Source organism: Periplaneta americana, chromosome 3, assembly GCF_040183065.1.
Source record: "Periplaneta americana isolate PAMFEO1 chromosome 3, P.americana_PAMFEO1_priV1, whole genome shotgun sequence".
NCBI classification, from domain to species: Eukaryota; Metazoa; Arthropoda; class Insecta; order Blattodea; family Blattidae; genus Periplaneta; species Periplaneta americana.
The window spans coordinates 64,816,423-64,841,858 of NC_091119.1; the positions used below are offsets into that span (position 1 = coordinate 64,816,423).

Consider the following 25,436-nt stretch of genomic DNA (forward strand, 5'->3'; position numbering starts at 1 on the left):
ATTGTCATTATCGTCATAGCACCATTAAGTAATTCCACTACTGATGTTCCGGTATGTCGCTGTAAGTATTGTTCATAATTGACAGAGGAAGTAAATTTTAAATATGCTGCATTTTGCTTACCAACAAGGTGAATGGTTTGTAGTTCATCATCCTTTATCTTCAATACTTCTTCTATCCAACAGTGAACATCTAAGGCAGTAGGTCATTGTTGCTCGCAATGTATGTTGACACACTATTTGAGTTGCCATTATATTCCTATTATCGATCGAACTATAACGTAACACAACAACAACTCCGCTTCCTAGTCACTCGGAACGATGTGCACTCCTCGCCTGTTGCTGGCATACTGTTTTTGTTACGGTCGTTTTGCTTTTTGCTTACGCAGTCTCATGAGGCAGCATATGATTAATATTCACTAGAGGAAGTATTGATACCAGACGTTTTCTTAAACATATTTGCTAGTTGAATCCATTCATACTGATTGAAAAACTACAGAACTGCGGCTATAATGTTAAAGAAAATTGGTTTGGCTATAATTAAAACTTGGGTTATGGCTTAACAGCTAGGGTATTGTATGTCTTTTGATATTCATCAAGGCCGTACTAAAAATATTAATATGCTTGGGCTCGAAGAATCTATCACTTATTACTTTGTGTGCCAACAAACAGAAATTCCCCAAATCAACTCTTCTCTTTCTAGTGGTAAGTAATTCGATAATTTTTTTACAGCTGCTAAATTCATCTGTGCCCTAGGAAATGACAACTTCAGTGATATTGGTACTGTAATGGAAAATAAGACTGATAATAGAATCGGTGATTTGAAAAGGGAAACAAGTCCAAGTTCTGTAGTTTTGAGAAAACCAAGAAAAACCGCATAAATTCCGAAGTTGGCTTTTGAGAAAATTATGTTGCACAGAAAACTTGTAGAACTATCCATTATTCATTATTTGAGCTATTCAAATACCTCAAATTTGCATTTTTGTGACTTACAGAACACTTTTTATGTCTAGGACTTGTTTCCTTTATAAAATAATTCTATGTCATGTTGTGAAAAGTAACATAATATTTTCGTTATTGTTTTAATTGCTACATTATTAAACAAAACAATGCTGTGATACATTTCTCTTAAGGCCTGGTTAACATAACCTGCTATACAGACATTAAAAAAATACGTAATAACGTATTACCATCTAGGCCTACTCATCAAGATCAACAACAATTGTTTGCCATGACAGAATGTTCTGGTAGAAGTACTGATGTTCATCTGGGATATACTTCACTATTTTCCCAACATCTGCTATCTTCTTATTGTTGACTGGGACACCAGCTGTACCATATACTTTTCTGGAAGGCAGATCTGGACTTGCATTACTTTTTGCCAACTTGAAAGAGTGCTGGATAATGCTGTCAATGTACTCACGTGCTTCGATGTAGCCAAAATGTTCTTTATCATAGGTTAGATCTTATACTTTGAAAGAGTCAGCCCAGGTTCACAATGAGGACTGCCAGGACGAGGAAGGGCTTTGGTTGTTTTCTTGAAATACATCTGCCACCATGTTTCGAAATCCATAACATCTTCAGACGTTACTATTGTTGCCTGGCTGATAATATTAGTGAAATATATTCAAGTGGAGTATACACTCGATCATGACGTCGGAGGACAGTCTTTATGAGACCAAAGTCATGGTCATATGGGAAAAAAGAGTATGGCCTCTTTTAGGTAAGTATTGGTATATAATATTGAATTTTCCTATCATCTTTAATCACAGTAAAAATCGCACAACTGTGTGATTTCTGTTTTGTCCACCATAAGAATCGCTGAATACATAAAGTGTCTTCACAGTTGGTGGAAGCTGATTAAAGTAATCTTGCAAAAAGGTACAAACTTCATCTGGGCCTCTTTTGGCCTAATCTTCATGACATATAAAGAAGTGTGCATTGTCTGACTTTATATCATGTATGCAAAATAAATAAAGCCATAGTTTTCGCTGATAAAATATTTCCAGTACAGGCAAAGCTGGAAGTTGGATATTCTACATGTAATTCCAAACTATAGCTGCAACACTGTCTTCTTTTTTTTTTTTTCAATTTTTTTTTTTACTTCCTCTAATTTCTTATAAAACTTAGCTGCTCATCTTTTATGAATCACTAATTCCGCAACTCCAGCCCTTTGAGTATTTTCATCCAGTGATGTAGATTTGATCTTTACTTCTAAGTCCTCGCACTTCGAACAGACATCCACCTGAGGAACTCCTTTCCTCTGATTCTTTCTTGAAGATTCACCTTCAGAACCATCTATCGTAAGCAGCACAAAAATAACTAATAATATTAATATTTACTACAGGCAGGTATCAAAACAAACAATATTACAGTATTACAAACATACTCTATTAATCAAGTAAATAAATCTTACCAACACAAAAATAAAACAAACAATGAGTAATCAATATTATCTATTATTTGAAGACGGTAACTAGTCCAGGACTTATTTCCCTTATAAAATCAATGAGTAATCTGCTACTACAAGCACAGTTTATGCAGGACAACTTTCTCTTTTACACCAATAAAAGCCGAAGGACTAACAAACAAAATGTATATCTCAGCTCAATTTCGCAAAATTGTGGACTTGTTTCCCTTTTCAAATCACCGATTCAATTACAGGTTATGTTTACTGTATTTACCCATATTCCTATATTCGCAATTATACATTATAATAAGCATAATGTCATGCATGACACCCCCGCACTTTCAATTTGTATTTTAATTAACTTATTTATTACGATACTGAGTTGTACTGAATTTTATTTATCGACTATCTACGGGGGGAACATAACAGTATGTAGGCTCCTAGATCATACTCTAAGGTAGACTACATTTCATGGAGGGGACCTCCTCATAAACCTCATAGGAAGCATTCTGACGGATTGAAGATGCGATGAGAGAACGAACCGTATTATGTCTGTTGATTCGGAGCAATTCTCCATGATGGCAGAAACCCAAGACGTGAGGAAGCATTTCTTGCTCGTCGCATCTTCTGCAACGGGTTGAGTCAAGAGTTCTACCAGGGAGAGTACGTACAGGTATTGTATTACAGTTCATCTTAATGGCTTGCGTCCACTGACTGCTCGAAAGTCCCTTTTTGGTTGAGATCCACGAATTACCTTTCTTCCAGTGAGAATAGAAAACAACTCCCAAACCTCTACTTTTCAATTTGCTCCATTGATGAAAAGAATCTTCATGCAATGCTTTTCTTAGTTTTTGAGAAGAAATACGTTCAGAGCAATCCAAGGTAATTGGTTATTGTTTGATGCAATGTTCAATTTCGTTTGGAAGATTCCGAATGGCTGCTACATGAGGGTTGTCAACGTGTAAAAGTCTTTGACAAATATTGAAATGCTGAAGGTAAGCTTCCCACTGGGCTTTAAAGACTCCTAAACCTCGCAATCTTCTTAGTGCATACAACATAGCATCCGGGGTGTCAGTAGGAATGTTAATTATTTCCTTAACAGCACTGCGAATTAATTTGTCAATATCAGATAGAAATGTCACTTTAAGATCTTTTAAAGGAGCACATTGGAAGGGGTAAATCAACTGAGGCCAGATGTACTGATTTAATATATTTATCTTTTGGTCCGGCATTAGTAAGGGTGAAGTGACCAGCTGATTAAGATTTTTTGTCAGTTTTTCAATTAGTTCCGCGGCATTAAATTTTATTTCATCATTAAAAGTAATGCCAAGATATCTGATGACTTCATCTGATTTGATGCAAGATATTTCTTGTCCATCGATCAAGGTAAGGGAATCAGAGCAGAGACATCCTTTACGTAGGTGTATAACATTACTTTTATGCGGGTTTACTTCAAGACCAATTCTAGCTAAGGAATTCATAGTCAGCGATGTTCAATATTGAGCGGCAGATTTATTTTTACAAAGTAATATGAGATCATCCGCAAATGCAAGAATGGAAAGATTATTTAATTGAGGTGATATATTGTATCCATATTATTTTATTATTTATAAGTGTTATTATTACTCTTTAATCATTTATTTTAATTCATATTGAGTATTTCTTCTGTGGACACCAGAGCTTGGCAGACAGCACCTCGTGGTGGAATTGAGAAATTATCCAATTTCAGGAAAATATTACTATTGTCAAGGCCGTATATAAAAAAGCGAAGGGAACATCAAGTCGGCCGTAACAGATTACACTTAATCCGGCTTATGAACCCCTCTCATATATATATTTCTAAGCCCTCTTGACAAATATTGAGCGGCATTGTATTCAACCTTTCTTTATTCTTGATCATTCTACAAACAAAAGCTAACAATGTCAACAATTAACAAAAGAATGTTCACATCTAGAAAGGAAACATCCTTACATAACAATTATCTTAAGCAACTTCAAATTACTTTTAATTACGTAATGTCTATTCTTATAAATATTATCAAGGATTCTCCTCAAATATTATATATTCATCTCCCTTGTGGTCACTCAAATTCTTTGGGCTGTTGTCTTTAATGCTGGGATAAAAAAAATATATGCAGTCCAGGACCGTATTATGAGTTTCTAGATACTGTTGTAGATAGTAAGAATTATAGACGTTCACAAATTGGATTGAATTGTTCAATGTTACTCTACACCTCGCTTGTACGACCTCTTTTAACTTACGCAGCACCAGTGAGTAAGACTCACATGCATCGCCTACACGTTCTTCAGAACAAGTTTCTGCGAACAGCAACAGTAGCCTACTCCTGTGGTTTGTGAAGAAATGGGAATTATTCCACTAGAACAGTCTATCTATTCTATATCAAAATCTTTATTCAAGAAACTTCCTGGGACTGTGACGTATAACATTGTCCTGGGACTGTGACATAACATTGGAGCAAGATCTTGTCAGCCATCTAGACTTAAAAGGAAACTACCTCAGGAATCTTTCTTAGCAATACAGATGATTCTTCATAAATTTTAATCACAGTAACACAGAAACTCAGCATTATATTTTATCATGTAGGCCTATTTATTTCTCACATTTCACAGAAATTATTAATTAATTATTTTAATTAGTGGAGCCCTTACAGCCAACCTGATCATGCTATTTTATTTGGGATATGCCTTAATTTAACAGTGTCAAGTATAGCAAGTTTGCTGTCACAAATAAATCAATTAATCTTGATTACACAACTTTTAACACTGTATCACTTCAGAATATGTATTATGTGACTTTCTCATGTTAAATTCTATCGTACCTGGTTTACATGTTTCAGCCTCTTATTGGTCTTCTTCAGACCTGGTTGTTGCTGGTCTACACTACACAAACAGGAAACAAAACAAGAGGCACCAAGACCAGCAACAACCAGTTCTGAAGAAGACCAATAACAGGTCGAAACATGTAAGCCAGGTACGATAGAATTTAACACGAGAAAGTCATATAATACATATTCCGAAATAAATTAAAAAAAAAAAAACGATAGTAAGAAGGCTGTGTTTTACCCAACTGAATTCTTTGAAACCACAAGGATTGCCACCAAAATAATTGAAAACTTAATATTCAATCACTAATAGTACTATTGCGAAATACTGACCATCAAAATTTGCAATGGAACAGGAATTGGTGTGGAAAAACTCATGTGAAACGTGACAAAAATAACTGGAAAAACGAGAGATTATATTTTTATCCCACGTAGTCTTGTGATATCTACTAACATGCCTTTAGATTTTAAGCAAGTTCCATTTCAGTGCGACTAGCATTTGTAATGAACTAATGACCATTATTAAAATACAATTCGAGGACAGTCACTCAAGTTGCAGACATTCACTTAGAAACTTCGTGTTTTTCACATTGTCAATTATGTAATTGAATCGGTTTTTTGAGAAACTCATGTCAAATTTTATAAAAATTGAGTTTATTGCTAATTCCTGTTATATAGGGATAGATATACCATTTTGTATAAAAATATCACAAGCCAAATATTTCTGTTGCGACATGTGCCCTTGAAAATTAGGTTTCGTGAAGACCCCATAAGTCAGTGACAAGGTTGACACAGGCTTCCTTGTTAGGAAGCCTTCAAAAACCTGTCATGTTGAGGATTTTATTCAATTTTCGTATAAAGGAAGATAATGGAGAGACAGAGCGAATAGAAAAAAAAAATGGCTTATTATGTGAACTACAAGTTGCTCAAAAGGTGGTGTGAAAATATTGAAAATCTTCAATGTACAGTTCAGCGATACAGCTCCATCCCTACTTCCTTGCTATTGCTGCGATGCAATGTAAACATCATGGCAGATGAAGCACTTGTATATCTGCAGTTTCAGAAAAGGAAGGCATATGGCCTAAGCTAATTGAGTGCTGCAGCAGTACAATGTTGTCACATAGTGCACGATGCAGGAGACATGGAAAACAGAGACAACAGATAAGGACAGAAAATATCAGTCGCTTGAGAGGGTGTGTCGAGACCTTTTCCTTTATTGTGTGATGTTTAAATATAATTACTCTTACTGAATTTTCATCTAAAATTTTATTATTTCATCGCTTCACAGATCAGTAGAGCTTAGAGTCACTAACTTGCGAAATGAAGTAACAGATGTGTAGAAATTTACTTTGTTAATATCACACAAAGAATGTCTTGATTAAAAAAAAAAAGAATGCTGCATATTGTATTGAACTATCTGACATGTGGAAATTCTTTCGTGAAAAAATTAAGGGCGCGAAAATTTACCCAAATGTTCAGACTTCCTTCTATAACAATGGTGAATTTATTATTGTTTATTTCTCCAGAGGAAAGATGAGATATAGTTTGTTTCTAGGGGCAGCCTACGAATCTAGCGATAATGAAATGTAAACATATCTATAGATACTGTACATAATTTAGTAATGATATTGAAGTTGAAAAGTATTTTATTTTTCCTCTGTTAAATGAAGCCTATATAATATAATTTAATTCTTTAGCTTATACCTACTTAGGGTCCGGGGTTTTACATTCTGATTACAGTTAGAGTCAGCGATTTTGGCAGGTGACCTCGGTGGCATTGCTAGTAGGCGAGCCAAATGTTGCTCTGTTTGGACTGCATGAATGAGTTGCAATAACGCTGTCAGCCGTTGTTTATACATACTAGCAGCTTATATCGTTATTATTATAAAATACACCACAGTACAGTCCGATTCATAGGAGTGCCGTAAATGACTTTTGTTCATAATAATTTTACAATTCGCTTCCCACATTTTCTAAATTAAAAAGAAAAAAGAAAACATTACATAACCAAAACCAAGAAATTATTGCAAATGTTTATTACTTCATGAAGCAACAGGCGAAAAAAAGGTATGAATTGTGTCGAATTGTCTTCATTAATAACAAACATTCATGATGAAGTACAAGAATGAGTTGCGGAAGTGACAGAAATCGCCATGTTTGATAAATAACCGAAAGAAGAGGTATGCTGAAATAAGAGATGAGATGAATAGTCGATTCAATTTTATAAAGGAGCCTTTGTTTTAAATTTAAGGGCTGCATGTCTGCCGGTTGAAAAAAATAAATCAGTATATTTTAATCATTACTACCTCTCATTTTACATCCCTTAATGTTCGTATTTCGTAAAACTCCGTCTTATATTTTGACTAATGACTAACAGAAACTCACACACAGGGTTTAAGGTGATTAGTCAGTTTGTTGATTATAGAATAGGTTTTTTTATATATACAGTATGTTATATACAGTTGTCTTTATACTTTATAGTAACGAGGAAAAGATTACGCAGTGGCACTGGAATTATCTCGAAAATTGTGTGCCGGGAACTGGCCCCTTTTCATACGTATGCACACATATAGACTAATGCAGTTCTATAAAATTGGTTATATGTGCATTGTTTTTGGAGGTGACTGTCCATCCGAGTCCACTAGGATAATCTGGAATGTATGTTCACTTTTATGTCTCACCCATTCCAGCTGTAGTTTGCTTGCAACAAAGATAACAACCGACTTTGCAGCTATGAGTAACTCTCTCTGGAGTTCTGATTAGCAGAATCTATCTGCCGAAATCGATGGCATCCACGATATGGTAAGTTACACATCATTCAAGAGAAAACAGTCCACATCTTAATTTGAAAATAAACAATCTATCTTCGTACTTACAGAGAGAGACTTCAGAGCAAAATATGTTGTATGTTGAATATCTCTGTTTAGTATTAAAGCAGTAACATGCAAGCCAGTTGACATACAACTGCCATTCTTGTACAATTGATTTCAAAATTTGTAGCTGTATCGAATGGTAGGCACAGCTTAAAATTCGTTCACCATTCCTTCTATTGCTTTCTTCAGTAGGCAGTTTCTTCTCAGCCAGTGACCCAACCAATTTCTTTTCCTCTTCCTGATCAGTTTCAGCATCATTCTTTCTTCACCCACTCTTTCCAACACAGTTTCATTTCTTATTCTGTCTGTCCACTTCACACACTCCATTCTTCTCCATATCCACATTTCAAATGATTCTATTCGCATTTCTTAACTTCATTATAATGTCCATGTATGTGTGTGTATATATATTTCTATATAATTATATACATTACAAATATATAAATATCATATTCAAATATTTTATATGAACATCTATTTCCATTGTTTTTTTATACAAAATAAAATTTAATTCAGTTTTGAAATTTAAATTAAACAATTGAGTAAGGGACAAACTAGAAATTAGCAACAAAACTAAAGGATGCGAAAAACTGTCTACAGCTCTACACGAAATAAAATATTTCTTCCAATGATTTAGATTCTGGTAAAGTCCCCATAACAGTTATAGCGTTCCCTCATATAGAGAGCAGTCTCATGCAGCTTATACAGATAATTTTACCTGAAGCCCTCTCGTCAGAAGCAGGGTTCTTTTATATGCTATAAATTAAAGACACAGAACAACCCACAATTACTTCCTTTCCACAGAAAACTATGTTAATGTGTATCACCATTAAAAATATAATAACTATAGTTTGGCATGAATCTGTGAACTTGGATCTACAGGTGAGCATAGTGATCACTAGGCATGAAAACGACTTCATAATTTAGTCGTAGCATAACATTTTTTATATACAAGTGTATTTATTATTAAAATTGAAAATACAACTTTGACTTTTACAAACTTCATGTGTTGTTTTTTAAAAGGTGTAATGCTAGCTCCTCATCTTCTGCTAGTGAAAGACCAGTATCCAAGGGTTCATCTTCTCGAGGTCTTTTTCTTCTGGTAATGGAGAATGACTTCTTTCTTTTTAGAGAAAGCAACCTAATGAAAATGAAAATACTTAATATAATACATAGTGTACAAGAAATTACAGTAAATTAAGGGAGGAGATGGGTGAAATTTCTAATTTATATATTTCTTAAGCTAGAGATTTGATTTTTTGTACACACATTCCTATTAATATCATATCAGTGATGATCTATTTTAAGTTTCATGTTTATAGGTTCAGTGATTTAAGAGTTATTGAAAAAAAAAATAAATAAATAAATAAAAATGTGCGCTATTTTCAAAATTTTTCATTTCCAAATTTTAAGCATAACATAGTCATAAATTTAACAATAATTTACAGAGTCTAGTTAACATCAATGAAACTTGTAATCTTTTTCGTATTTTTCACAACTGGAATTATTGCATAACGTTAATATTACAAAAATGTTAACAATGTCATATTAATGAAAAAATAAGACTGAAATGTGTGTAAAAGGGTCACGTAAATTTAATTACTGAATTTTTAAAATAATTTTTGTAACTTTATGAGCAAAAGACAAAATATAGCTTATTAACATTGATCCTCATGGAGTTTTAACATCGAAAACGCATATCACAGCCAATACACCATGAAGTGCAGACAGAATCATTTGATAAGGAAAGCACCGTCAAAGTAAAATAAAATTGGCATTGACATTTCAAAGTAATTTATCGTCTATATTTGATTATATTATCATTTAAGTGTATATTATTGTTCTATAGCTATTGGACTTGAGAGAAATGTTATGACAATAGTGAAATGAAATTAATATCACGTGAAAATACAAACTTACAAAAAATCAAGCAATAAAAACACGGTAACTTTTGTTTCTTAGAATAAAGTAGTTTGTGTTCCAGGTAGTCAAGCATTTCAGCAATAAGCTACTGCACACTTCCGGAATAAGACTTTGCCAATGTGGTTTCCACATGTATGTGCCGTGAAAATCCAAAGCACCTGAAGACTGTTGTTAAATTGTTAAATTAAGGCACCTATTGTTAAATTCGTGTGTATGGAAGTTTTTTCAGTTATATTATTATCTAAATTAGAGACAGACAACGGCAGAACTGAGTTAGATTCGTTCAGAAGACGTTGGGAGGAAAAACAGTGAGTGGAATCATAGAGATAATGGATAATATGATGCAAAAGTAATTGCCTGGGTCACTGGTTGAGAAGAAACTGCCTACTGAAGGATGCACTGGAAGGAATGGTGAACGGGAGAAGAGTTTGTGGCAGAAGAAGATATCAGATGATAGACCAGTAGTGTCAGAGTTGTAAGCTCCAAAACCGGTTGTGGAGCTAGAGAGTGCAGTCGGAGCGTGAACTTGCTTATGTCTGTGGAAGCACCGGAGCACGCAATGAGTCATAGTGGAGCGCTCCACTCTGTTTAGTCTCTGTCTGACAATGCTGTGATAGACGATATTAAGGTATATGGATCATATGCGGAGACAAAGAGGAAAGCAGAAAATAGGAAAGACTAGAGAATGCTGGGTTTACAGTGAGAGACCTGCCCTTGGGCAGAACACTATGAATGAATGAATGATGCAAAATTTCTGTACATCTGTACAGCATGGCTACTATGAAGACGTTTCCCAGAAGGCCAGTTTTTCTTTCCATGAGTGTAACTTTTTTTCAGAAACTAGAAACTAAGACAGCTAGAAGAATAACATTTTTACAGCTTATCACAGTATTACATTAGTTGCTGAGCTCTAGTTTCAGGCCACTTGAATAAAAATATTTTTGTGCATGAATATTAATGTAGTTTTACTTTTTTTAAAAAAGTAGTTACAAATAAATGAAAAAAATCGAAACTTATTACACTTTCTCAACGAGTTAAGAGTTTCATAGAGTGGCTATGAGGTCTGATATAGCGCATCTCGAGGCAACCAACGGTAAATGCGGTCGCCATTTTTTTTATAGCCGAAACATTAGCCAGCTATGGATGAAGTGAAAGATCTAAGTAATCCCACTAAATTATATTTCTTTTTGAATTGGACTTAGATATGCATGTCGTGTGTTCGGCAGTGTTCTGCACGAACACATGTGAAAAACAACGAACTATATCATACTACAAGTACTGGTAGTAGACTATCACATGTTAAAATCTACGTGTTTTCACTTTGTATTAAATAGCCTGGTGTTTTGAAAATTAAACTAAACTTAAAGAAACTGAATGAGATTAATTTTGTTACTTTTAATGATTAATAGGTTTCCTTTACAAGACAAGAAGTTGAAGTTCGCTGGCCTCTCTTACACTCCTCTCCCAACCCTTCATGCTTTTAGCTGAGCAAGGATTTAAGAACAAATCTTGTGAAGTTTTTTTTTTAGTTTTAAGGAGAGGTAATTTTTATTAGAAAAATATCATTAAACATCAACAGAAATATACGTACATATAGGTACATCACATTATATTTTAAAAATACATGACAGTTGTTACTATATCAATTACCGAAAGAAAATAGCTATAATTACATTCTTCACATAATATTCAAATAAATCACAGTTGCTCGGTAACCATATTTGTGTGACTATACGGATGATTGAAGTATTACAGGCACTATGTTCGATTCAAGTTAGTCGAGTATGACGAAGTTCGACTTTGAACATATACTTTTTAAAATATATTTTGTTTGATTTATTTATACGTATATTTGTGTGAATGTTTAGTCATATTAATAACAAGGAAAATTACCTATACCCATTACTATTCGTAACTTCGTAGGATATGTACCTGACATCCTTATGCAGCTAAAGCATAAAGGCGCAGGGAGAGTAGGAACTAAAGAGATGGCACCGAACATATGTAAGGAAAGGGAAATACTGAACAAATGCAAAGGAAGTGTGGCCAAGTGGAGTCTGTGGTTCTTGGTGATAGGTGTTCATGAGGTATTTACATTTCCTTACCAGCATTCCACCATTATTACTATTAAATACGAGAAAAATTCGTACCGCCACCGGGAATCGAATCCAGGACCAGCGCGCAGAGCTGAGAGGTCCTGGATTCGATTCCCGGTAAAAAAGGTAAAGGTATCCCCGTAACATGCCATGAAGGCACTTGGGGGGCATGGAGGTAGAGCCCCATGCTTTCCATGACCTCGGCACTAGAATGAGGTGGTGTGGTCGGCACCACGCTCTGACTGCCTTTTACCCCCGGGAAAGACCCGGTACTCAATTTTATAGAAGGCTGAGTGAACCTTGTGCCGGTACGAATTTTTCTCGTATTTAATAGTAATGATACACATTAGCTACTTCATAGTAGTCGTGTAATATTCAATGAGGTGGGCGAGACCTCATACAAATGAATATGTGATGTATTAACTGTTAGCAGTTGTCACTGAACTGATGTTGAATATGGCCATAAAGTCATTTAAATATGCGCTCCTGCATGTATGACGTGTATCGTCTCAAGTGCAGGTAGTAAGGCCGTAAAAAGCATTACGAGAGGTTCAGCAGGCGCCGTGGATCATGTCCCGGCATGGCTCAGTTGGTAAGAGCACTCAGCGCGCAGAGCTGAGAGGTCCTGGGTTCGGTACTAATTTTTCTCGTATTTAATAGTAATGATACACATTAGCTACTTCATAGTAGTCGTGTAATATTCAATGAGGTGGGCGAGACCTCATACAAATGAATATGTGATGTATTAACTGTTAGCAGTTGTCACTGAACTGATGTTGAATATGGCCATAAAGTCATTTAAATATGCGCTCCTGCATGTATGACGTGTATCGTCTCAAGTGCAGGTAGTAAGGCCGTAAAAAGCATTACAAGAGAGGTTCAGCCAGCGCCGTGGATCATGTCCCGGCATGGCTCAGTTGGTAAGAGCACTCAGCGCGCAGAGCTGAGAGGTCCTGGGTTCGGTACTAATTTTTCTCGTATTTAATAGTAATGATACACATTAGCTACTTCATAGTAGTCGTGTAATATTCAATGAGGTGGGTGAGACCTCATACAAATAAATATGTGATGTATTCCACCATTACTTTGTTAATAATAATAATAATAATAATAATAATAATCGTTGTTATCATCACTATCACCATCATCACCCTATGTAGTGCTATATAGCTCAACTCCTGTGGTGCACCAAGAGCAACACATAGAAGAAAAAAGACCTATATTTATGGCATGTCATTCCTACAGGCTTGGGCGAATAACGCAAAGGCAAGTATCTACCATTGGTTTAAAAAAAATAATGACATCTTCTTGGACGATCTAAACCAGCCATATTCAACCGGTGTGCCATGAGAAAATTAAAGTAGTAAAGGTTGTCACAGCAAAATTGGAAAAAGTAAAGTGTAGTAAAAAAAAAAAAACACAAGTTCACAAGAGTCAACATTCAGTGAACACAGCACAAGCCAACATTTAGTATATACATTCCCTCCTAAAACAGTCAAAATTCATCTGGTTGGGAATCACAGGTTTAGATTATATGAGTGTGACACTGGATTTTACATTACACCTTTAGTGTGTCACATGTTGAAAAAGATTGAAAATCATTGATTTAAACCCTCTTAATTCAGAGATTATTATGAAGATATTTTAGAATAAAATTTAGAGGTAAATATCATGTCTGAATTAGAAATGTAATAATATTAGTCTTACTTTTCAGTACCATATACCATTATAGGAATAATGAAAAGAATGGAATACCTGTGACAATACAAAAAATTTTCAGATTGTAGTTAACTAAACTGAAGGAATATTAAAATAGATTTCTCACCTCTGTTCCTGTTTTTCTTCCTCCTCCTCCTCCTCCTCCTCATTTCCATCACTACCATTACTGTCTGCATTGGATGTGCCACTACTGCCAGAATCCTCAACTTGCTTTGAAGGATAAATTTCGTCAGGATCTGGCAGCCATGATAAGTCTGGGAGACTTCCTTCGTCACTATCTTCAATTCCAACTTCCTCTTCGGGTTCAGATTCTGATTCTTCTTTTTTTTTGCGAACATTCTTTGTGTTTTTTAGTTTTAATTTTTCTTCCCTAAAAATGTAATAAATAACATACAGTATATGCTATGCAGATTCCATGTTACTTAATAATAATAATAATAATAATAATAATAATAATAATAATAATAATAATAATCTGTGGTGCTACAGCCCATGAAGGGCCTAGACCAATCAGCCGGTGGCTGGCCTCACACCCATATGCAGAAGCAGAGGTGGGCAATCATCCAACCAGAATGGAGGTATCGTGTGGTTAGCACCATGATCCCCCCAGCTGTTATAGCTGGCATTCGCAACCGGATTTCGCTACCTATCGTAGCTCCCCAAGTGCATCATGATGCTGGTTACATGTTACTTACTCCTGATAAACATTTTTTCTGTCATTCTAAAGTATTTAAATAAAACAGATTTAAGAGGTAGGTTAAATTCGTGAGCAACTGAGCCCCAAAACCTTAATTAGTTCAAGAAACTTAATCAAAAATCCTTTTAGTAGTATCACAGTCTATATATACAATCGCGAAGCTCAATACATAGTAAATATGCAAACATTAGGTAGTTGCTCACCACTAGGATCGCTAATATCGCCTCATTACAGGCAATGCAAAATAGTACCGTTACAGTCTATTGTTTCTAGCACCCTCAAAACTCAAGCTTCGTGACTGTATGTAGTAGACTGTGGTAGTATTCTCTGCTATGGATTTATCATATCAAACAATTTATACTTTGTGAGGAATAATGTTCTGACACTTTAAACATTTCTTAAATTTTGTTATTAAACTGTAAGGGAAAATATACATTTGATGTAGTAGAATATACAAAAAAGATAATTACATTTCTTTTCGTAAAATACATTGATTGAAATGTGTACGCTCTTAAGAGGCTTTTGAGGCTTAGTTTACCCAAAAAATTTGAATTATTATATCTAGTAACAGTATAAGTTCGTAATAACGATGTATCATAACTAGGGACCGGATTTTTAGGTTTTTGGAATAGGTAAAATAGGTTTCTTTTTTAGGTTTTATGTCCAACCTGTGAAAGGAGTCGCAAAAACTGCCAGATTGTTAAAAATGTATCCTTACAGTTATTCTTAAAAAAATAAATATATTTTTATTAAGGCAACATGAACCACAAAACTGACTTTTTCAAGAACCAAACTATTTATCAAAATTTATAAGATTCGAAATTTTTGTTCCTTTTCCTTAAACATTATTTGTAGTTTGAATAATTTCTTGTAACAATTAGCATTTTATCTAATATAATTTGCCTTCATATAACTGCATAAATTTCAATTTTCAATAGATAAAAGGTATAGTACATACACAATTTTTTAATTAAATTTGTTCAAAATTGATCAAGAATTATTTTAAAAGTAACAAACAAAAAAACAAAACATTACTTACTGGTACTGTTCCTGGTTAAAATATATAGCCAAATACTTTTCAAGATTCTCGACTGAGAAGTTTTTTCTATTGCCTCTCAAAATACAGTTGAAGGACAAAATGGTTCTTTTGACTGCACATGATGTCTTAGATGCAAATTTCATTGCTGCCACTGCAGCAGGTACCCACGGTAACTGACATAATTAAAGCTTTCCTCCTGGAGAATGGAGCACACATTTTCCATTTTTTCAAATCCTAGATTCCTCTGCAATACTTTCTTCAGTTTTTACTATGACATATTCACCCACGGGTCCTGGTACTTGTTTCTGTAGAAGCGAGTCAATGACACCAATTGCATCTTTCAGTTGTAGTGACGAAAATTCCAAAGTATTCAATGTATTTTGGAAGGTCACTGAAATGTGCCTTGAGGAAAGCAAGGGAGCCATAGAGTTGTTACTGCTAAGTACAGATTTTGCCTTAGGGATTGAGGCAGCCTCCTCCACGTCGAGAGTGTTCTTTTTCTCTCTCTCTCTCTCTCTCTTGAAATATATTGATGTTTCTCTCAAAATAAAAAAAAATCAATATATGACGCAGTAAATACAGGATAATGCTTATCAATGATGATTTAGGTTTTTTAGGTACTAAGGTCCAATTTAGGTTGTTTTTTTCGGTTCAACACACATATATGACACCTACAATCATGATTTGGAAAAGTATTGAAGAAATTAGGAGTTCAGAACCAAGGAAAAAAAATTGGTAAAAATATACAGATCCGGTCCCTAATCATAATGTTCACTTAGTTTCACTCCGATCCTTCCATATATTAAATTCACTGTTGACAGTCACTGTGAGAGGCTTGTGGCAAAAGCCTTGCAGCAATGCCTGACAGCCTCGCTCACAGGCAGCGACACTTGCAACCTTGAGGGGAGGCTGGGTGGAGGGGGTATCAATTCGCTGCGACTCAGTAGTAGGATGCTGGGCTAGCCTTAACCGCAATTTAATATGCCGCACTATGTACGTCTTCTGTGAATGTGCTGCATTGTTGAGTGTTTGTTTAATCAAAAGTGCATACGCATGTGTGTGTTTTTTTTTAGTTGGTTATTTAACGACGCTGTATCAACTACTAGGTTATTTAGCGTCGATGAGATTGGTGATAGCGAGATGAGGCCAAGGATTCGCCGTAGATTACCAGGCATTCACCTTATGGTTGGGAAAAACCTCGGAAAAAACCCAACCAGGTAATCAGCCCAAGCAGGGATCGAACCCGCGCCCGAGCACAACTTCAGACCGGCAGGCATGCGCCTTAACCAACTGAGCCACGCCTGTGGCTTGTGTGTGTGTTAACATACTAATTTTGTGTAAAATGGCTCATACTGAGAGAACAGTGAGGTCATTATTTGCAGAATTAAAAGAGAAACCATTTTGAAGTTGGGCATAAGAAACAAAATGAGCATACAAAGATATGAGATCAACACTGCATTTACATATTAAAATAGTAGATGAAGACAAAATAAAAAATTTGAATTTCATAGTATAAGAAATATCCTTGGCTAACAGGGTGCTCTGAGACAATTCAGTTATAATGTTATACCTGTATTGTGTTTGGGGGTGAAAATGAATGGTCGTTATCTTCTTGTGGGGCCTGTGTCAATGTTGATAGAAAAGCCGAGAAACATCAGCTGTATAAAAAGATACAAGGTAAGCAGATTTTTTTCAGCCTATCCAGTATTTACACCTTAGCTTCGCCACTGATGCACATTATGCTTCAAAATATGTAAAGTCATTTTCAGTGGTCAAACAGTTATTATCACCACTCAATGCTCTTATCAAATACAAGTACTCTTCAAAATTTCGAATTAAGCAGCCTAACCAACAGAATAACACATCATGCTTTTACCTGTGCTTGGCTTTAATCTTCTCTCGGAAACGTTGTTTATCATATTTGTCTTCTTCTCTCAGTACTCGTTTTGCCTCTTCTATATTGATTCCAGATTTTATTTCAGATTCATATTCTCTTGCCAGATCAGAAATTTTCTCTTTAGTATGATCCAGTACAGCCTGAAGTAAAAGACACAATTTATACAGTTCATATGTTTATTCTATTCAGGCCTACCCAGTCTAGTACATTAGTAGTAGTCGCACAGTCTAGTATATATAGTCACGAAGCTTGAGTTTATGAGGGTTCTAGAAACAATAGACTGTGCAGGTACTATTTCACATTGTCTGTAATGAGATGATAGTAGCGAGCCTAGTGGTTAGCAACTATCTATGGATGCATATTCCCTATGTATTGAGCTTCGTGACTGTATATACTGTACTAGAATGTGGTAGTAATGGTGGTGATGGTGGTGGTGGTGACAGTAGCAGCGGCAGCAGCAGTGGCAGCAGTAGTAGTAACAACATAACACGAACTAAATAAGGAAGTATGAAATAACCTACCTCTCCCTCATCATTAAAGACTGTCTTCTTGTTGGCTACAATTTTTTTCTTGAGAATCTTCTTAGCAGCAGCTACTTTTGTGATAACTTTTTTGTTCTTGGTGTTCTGAGAAATTTCCACTTCTGGTGACGAGATTTCACCTTCTAATTCATGGTCTCTGCGTTTTACTTTTAGAATGTCCAGTTCACTATCACTGTCATCTGAAAGAAACAACAGAGAAGAGCTTAAGTAAGTGACGTTTATAGAGCTGTTGGTTGGTTGACTGGTTTTCATATCTAAGTGCTTGAGAAAAATATGCCAGTGACTCTTCTCAACCAGCCTCAATAGTAAATCTTCCACATCATTAGACAGAAACCCTCTTGAAAGTTCGTACATGGAAAATATGAAGAAAAAGTGACTTATAAAAATATAACTGTCAATACAAACGCTTTGTAGAACACAAAAAATTGGTTTGAAAAATAGACTGAGATGTTACACTAGTACTGGGTACTGAGTCTGCTTGTTTCCAGGAAGACATACTTTATGTTACAGTATTTGTAAATTACAACTTAACTAGACCAGTGTTATGAAATATTTGTTGCACTCTCACTGAACACTTGTAAGGAATTTTCCACCTTATGTGTGTACAGTAGAGCCCTGATTATCCATCACCCTATTAACCGATTGGTGGATTATCCGACTGTCTTTCTCTCGCTATGTTTTTTTTTTTTTTTTGCTGCAGAAAAATACTATACAATATGTTAACATGCATTTTTTTCTACGGAAGGTTATTACCAGCCTTTACCATTACACAGTATGTAGTAGGAATGCTACCATTACCGGCAGTACAAACATTTTTGGGAGGAGGTTTTTTCACAACTTGTAAAATAGTCACTATCAGTTTTGAAAGAAATGGCCCCAAGAACTTTCACACAACTGAAAACCTATGCATCATTTAGTCATTATGTGCAAAATGCCCAAAGAAAACGTGTTGAGCCATTTGGGAAAGGCTCATAGCACATGAACACAAGATCGGCATTAGAAATATGCGCAATTTAATAGAATAAAACAAAATAGTAGGCTACGTATTATTGTATTTCACTGTTTTCATTAGTTATAACCAGCATAACATTGTATAGTGTGTAGTATAAAGACACCAATCGTTGCAGTAGGCTATGGTAGGAATTTCAAATTATGAAACCAAATATTATATGCTTAATTTGTGAAAATATTTTATGGTACGGATATTCGATTTTTTTGATTAACTGTTCAGTCCACCCCCTTCATTACCACGGATAATAGAGGTTCTACTGTACAGATCTATCTGATGCTGAACAGTGAAAATCACACACAGCCATGTCAAGCATGTTTATTACAAGAATCTGACAGCCACATGGTTAAGGCGGTTCTCTGCTGAGCTGGAGTTTGCTCGGGTGCAGGTTTGAGCCCTGCTTGGGCTGATTATTTGGTTGTCCCCCCCCCCCCCCGAGGTTTTTTCCAATCATAAGGTGAATGTCAAGTGATCTATGGCGAATTCTCAGCCTCATCTCGCTATCACCAATCCCATCGACACTAAATAACCTAGTAGCTTATACAGCATCGTTAAATAACAAAGTTAAAAAAAAGTCTGACAAAGCTTTTCAAATTCAATTTTCAAGCTACTTTACTTGTGCCTCATGATTCATATTGGTAGTGTCCTCCGCCCTCCCCACTCATATATATCGTCTCAAAGAAGATTTAGACCTGATGATTTTTAGTTCCTTTGTTAGTTTATTTGGTGTACATTTTTCAATGTGTGTACTTCATACAAGTGCGTTTGGGGCATATGATAGAATAGCAGTTTAGGAACTACGTACAAAACTGAAGGTCGCAGGTTCGATTTTCGATGGAATCACTGAATTCTTCCAATTAGCCTAATCTTTCTGACCACTCTATGGCCCAGAAGTAGACTTAGCATATACCAGATGAGTACGAAGGTACTTTCTTGGGTGTGTAAGTCTGAATATACACATGTACGAGTAGAAGTGTCTTTATTCATGCAGAAAATAATTTTTTTTACGTGAAATAAATTTTAAGTATACACTGGACCAATAGCTTTATTTCTTCACCTGCTGCAAGTCCCGCTCAGGATATATTTTTTTTATTCCAAACCCTTGGCTAGAAATAATCTACCTACTTTGGATTAAGATGCAAGAACATAATAAATAGGTTACCGAAGATAACAATAGCAACTGCCATTAAATTATTGCAATTCAATTCACAATTAATATAAACAGATACATACCATGTCCAAATGAAAAAGACTGTTGTTTTACATTCGTCTCTAAATTCTGAGGAGAATAGGATTCTTCATCAGAGCTTTCTTCACTACTGGAGTTCTTGGATTCCATTAATAAAGACAATGAATCTGAAGTCTTTTTTATGTTTATAGAATCAGATTTTTGTTGTCCTTGATGTTTTTGGAGTCTCTGCAGAAATCTAATTCTGGGTGGTACTGCCAGTCCTAAAGATCTAGAATATTAACATTAATAAATCAATTGCACATTGCAATTTATGTACCTAGTGACAAATATATATGATACAGGAAACAAAATTAAAGACCATGTTATGTCTCTTTACACTAGGACCGCAAGTTTGTGGCAAATTATTAAAAATTTGTCTCAAAATATTTTTAATTCTGGATCCGTATATGCACGAACACAAATAATCAGGGCGAATTACTGCAAATTGACAGACATAACACAGCCCACTCAATAATTGCTAACAGATTAAGGGAACATGGTGAATACGAAGTATATGAGGAAGTTCAATGTCTTTCTACGGAAGGACCTACACGGTGTGCTGACATCATAATAATTATAACATTTATTTAACTAGCCTAGCTAGCTAGTGAGTACAAATTAAATTTATAAAACAAAAATGTTTCTAGCCACTACCGTAAGAGCCAGGCTCGTGTATGGTGTGGTCTTGGCCAACCGAAATAAAAAAACTGGTCTCATTCTTGACCCAACAGTAAGGTTTGAAATTAATGAAGATCAACCAAAGCAAGTACATGAAGAGAAGCACACTATTTACCTTCTATGCTGTGATGATCTCACTCATAATTATAATATTCAAGATTGGAATGTCACTGGACTTATGTTTGGTGCACGAGGAACAATTCCCAAATTTTCATTGCAGATCCTCAGAAAATTAAAGGTTCTTGAAAAGACTCTTCAGACAATTGCATCAACCATTTTAAAATCTTCATTGAACATCATCAATAACCATCTCTATTCATCTTTATAATATTCAGTGTATTTAATTTATTTTCAATAAATTTTTATCGTTTTGATAGCTACCACATCTTGTCGCAGAATATATGTTGTTGTTGTTGTTTTCTAATGCCAGGCATTTGACAATAAAGTCATTTGACCTCTTGCACTCCCAATATTTTTCAAAGATATTATCATGACTAGCCACTGAAGCACAGATTTTGAGGTGTTCCGAATCCATTTCTTGGTTTGAGTTGCACAATAGGCAGTTAGGGGACTGATATATTCCAATTCTATGCAGGTGTTTGGCCAAACAATCATGGCCTGTTGCCAATCTAAATGCAGCTACAGACGATTTTCGTGGTAAATCGGGAATTAACTGTGGATTTTGATGCAGAGAGTTCCATTTTTTCCCTTGGGATTGAGTTATCAAATTTTGTTTGTTGAAGTCTAAGTATGTAGATTTAATAAATCTCTTCACAGAGTAATACGTAGATTTAGTAACAGGTCTGTAAGTAGCAGTGCTGCCCTTTTTTGCTAAAGCATCCGCATTCTCGTTTCCCAGGATTCCACAATGGGATGGTATCCATTGGAACACAACTCTTTTATTGAGTGATAATAATTGAGAGAGCATTTTAGTTATTTCTGCTGTTTGAGATGAAGGTGTGTGTTTAGAGACGATTGATAGAATAGCTGCTTTGGAGTCCGACAATATAACTACATTCCTAAATTTATTGATGTGGCATAGAAGATTCCTGAGACATTCACTTATTGCAATGATTTCACCATCAAAACTTGTTGTTCTCGCAGAATATATAGATATATATTTAAAATTTCATTATGTATTTTTCTAACATTAATTTACATTTTCTTTTTTGTTCATTTGAATTGACTGTGATGCCGATATTTGAAATCCAAGATTTGGACAGCTATCATTTCGATATACCTCATTGGTCAACAATTTTCAAGTTTCTTCCATACTTATAATCTAGAAGTTTTTATTATCTTCAACTTAGCTTTATAATTAGTTATATATTCTCCTCTTCCCAATACAAATAAGTTATAAATTGATAAGTCCGACAGGTGTCCTGGGTGGAACTTATGAATCCATCACTGAAAGGTGGGTCATCCTGCCTCAGCCTTGATAGAGCCAGGACCCATTTAGTGGACGAGTAGCATGATAAGTATCAGGGGTTCGGAGCCTCAAGCCTTTCCTATATCAGTATCAGAAACCCCAAGACTTCATCTCAGTCAATTTTTACTATTGGAGATGACAGATGAAATGAGGGGGCAGTGAAGTGTGTTGGTGGAATGATAGAGGAAACAGAAGTACCCCAAGGAAAACTCTCTTCAATGTTTATTTTGTCATCACAAATTTCATCATAATCTGGCTCGGAATTGAACCCACTAAGCAAGTAGTGAATGAGGCAGAACCAGTATACAAAGGCCTTTTTCATAGTGGATGATGATGACGATGAAAAAAAAAACTTCTCTAAAATAAGATATAGCGTAACAAAGTGTAAGCATATACTATTAAAATTAACCTAAAATATATGTCACGATTTTTAAATTAAAAAATTCTCTTTTAGCCACTGTCTATCCATATCTTTCTTGGATGACCAACATTTATTCTTTCTTTGGTGATGTTACGTGATATTTTTACAATTTTATCTTAAGCCATCCTGATTATATGAATATTCTAATTTAAAAATTCACTGTAAGTGATTTTGTATTACTACATATTGATTTTTCACTTCATTTTATTTCATCAGTAATTATTTTCACTTTTGTCATTTCCACTAGATTAATCTTGCACAGGATAGAGACCGATGGCGGGCTTATGTGAGGGCGACAATGAACCTGCGGGTTCCTTAAAAGCCATTTGTAAATAAGTATTGTCTTTTCCATTGTTTAATTTATATGCATTTTACTGGTTTTGGGCCTCATTCCTGTTGCATACCAATATGTTGAAACTGATCACACAAGGGCTTTAATATATATTTTAGTTCTTGTAACAATTCTAAATACTTGTTTCAAAGAGCACTTAATATTCTTAATGCTGTATTTCTTTATCAGAATCCTACAGTGACATAATTTTTTTTCAGTTTTTTCAGCAAGATATAGATACGTAAAAGATTTTTTTTTAAGAAGCAAACAAAGCAATAAATGATAAATGTCAGTCTAACTACTATCTTTTTAGGAAAAGGCCAGCACAATGTTGTTAAATCCTTTCAAAGCATTTTGTTCTCACCTGGAATATGCATTTGTATCCAATGACTGTACATTGAACACTTCCTTGTTCTTCATAAGGAATACGGATTTAACATAAGAAACGAATGCACGCTGAGCTGATTCTTTCAGATTATGATCTCTTGCTAAAAGGGCCTCCATTTTTCTCAGAGGTGACTGCAGCTTATTTGGATTTATTCTGTTGAAATCAAGACAAAATTAAGTTAAGAAAACAAACAAACAAACAAAGACAGCAAATGAAACTGTTCAAACTTTATATACAAGTCGTTCTTGGTGGTCTAATTGTCTCCTGTATGCTTTTCTCTGGAGCCAAGCATTGCCGATTCATACAATTGTATATAGACCTACTGTAAATTGAATGGTAATATGTATAGCTCAACTGATGAATTGTTTATGATTATAAATTGAATTAATCTACTTGATATTAATTGCACAAATTTGTATAGCTTAATGAAAGTATGCTACTTTGTATTGTATATATTTGTATAGTTTTGGCCGATGAATTGTATATGCTTTAAATTGAATAGTAATCTATTTAGCTCTACTGATAAATTGTTTGTGTTTGTAATTTGAAGTAGTTTGCATGATATGTATGATCAATTTCTGTATATCACAACTGGTTGAATTGTTTATGCCTTAAATTTAATTAAATAGTTTTGTATTATAATATAGCTCAATTTATGAATGATCGTTTGCGTTTGTAAATTTAATAATCTGATTGGCTATGTATTGTATACTTTTAGTAGAGCCATCGATGTAGCTCAGTCGGCAGACTCGCTGGGCTGCTGATCCGGAGCTGCGTTCGGGCTTGGGTTGGATCCCCCTTTGGACTTTGGTTTCTTCAGAGGTTTTCCCCAGCCGTGGGACTGAAGCCGGATGGTCTATGGCGAGTCCTTGGCATCAACCCCTTTGATTTGATTACCCCCTTTGATCTGATTACCTGGTTGGGTTTTTCCGAGGTTTCCCCCACCGAAAAGGCAAATGCCGGGTAATATTTTGGCGAATCCTCGGACCTCATCTCATCTCACTACATCTCGCCAAAATGTAAAAAAAAATGTAAAAAAAAAATGTAAAAAAATTGTACAAAATTGTAAAAATTGTAGAAAATTACTAAACTGTAGAACTATAAAAATTTGTAAAAATTGTAATTGTAATATTGTAAAATGTTGACATGTTCCACATCTTAAAGCTTCATTGCTCATGTAAGATCTATGGAATAAAATAAATGAATGAATGAATGAATGAATAATATTTGGGACGAAAACCAAATTTTCCTATAAGAGGGAAGTAAAGTTAGTGGTCCTATGTCACATTAAGTCTGTGGCATGTAAAAGAATTTTACGACATTCAAGCAATTAGTGTTGTAAGAAACATTTTCAAATTCACTATTGTATTGTTCACTTATAGATTCTGCTCGTCAGATGGTGACACCAACTAACTCTCATAGTACTGAAAAGTTGTTGTTTTCTAATCCCAGACATTTGACAATAAAGTCATTTGACCTCTTGCACTCCAATATTTTTCAAAGATATTATCATGGTCAGCCACTGAAGTACAGATTTTGAGGTGTTCCGGATCCATTTCTTGGTTTGAGTTGCACAATGGGCAGTTAGGGGACTGATATATTCCAATACTATGCAGGTGTTTGGCCAAACAATCATGGCCTGTTGCCAATCTAAATGCAGCTACAGACGATTTTCGTGGTAAATGGGAATTAACTGTGAATTATGATGCAGAGAGTTCCATTTTTTCCCTTGAGATTGTGTTATCAAATTTTGTCTGTTGAAGTCTAAATATGTAGATTTAATAAATCTTTTTACAGAGTAATACGTAGTACTGAAAAGTAGAAACGATGTAAAAATTCAATTAGTGATAGGACTGCATATCAGATATGCTATAAAATTAATAACCCCCACATTTATGTCTGAATATCACTTA

At 35.0% G+C, this 25,436-nt stretch overlaps 1 protein-coding gene across 1 annotated transcript in view; it reads right to left on the bottom strand.

Annotated features, from left to right (window-relative positions):
• Positions 1–2,072: 2,072 nt before the first annotated feature.
• The window catches only part of LOC138696108 (probable ATP-dependent RNA helicase DDX10), a 62,687-nt gene continuing 39,323 nt past the window's right edge, over positions 2,073–25,436 (bottom strand). Inside the window, exons 9-14 of the mRNA XM_069820655.1 lie at positions 23,500–23,676; positions 20,279–20,505; positions 18,016–18,215; positions 17,474–17,634; positions 13,968–14,231; positions 2,073–9,264 (exon numbers count right to left, since the gene is read on the bottom strand). Coding sequence (XP_069676756.1) covers positions 9,126–9,264; positions 13,968–14,231; positions 17,474–17,634; positions 18,016–18,215; positions 20,279–20,505; positions 23,500–23,676 — 1,168 coding nt within the window. The 3' untranslated portion in view covers positions 2,073–9,125. The remainder of the gene's footprint in view (positions 9,265–13,967; positions 14,232–17,473; positions 17,635–18,015; positions 18,216–20,278; positions 20,506–23,499; positions 23,677–25,436) is intronic.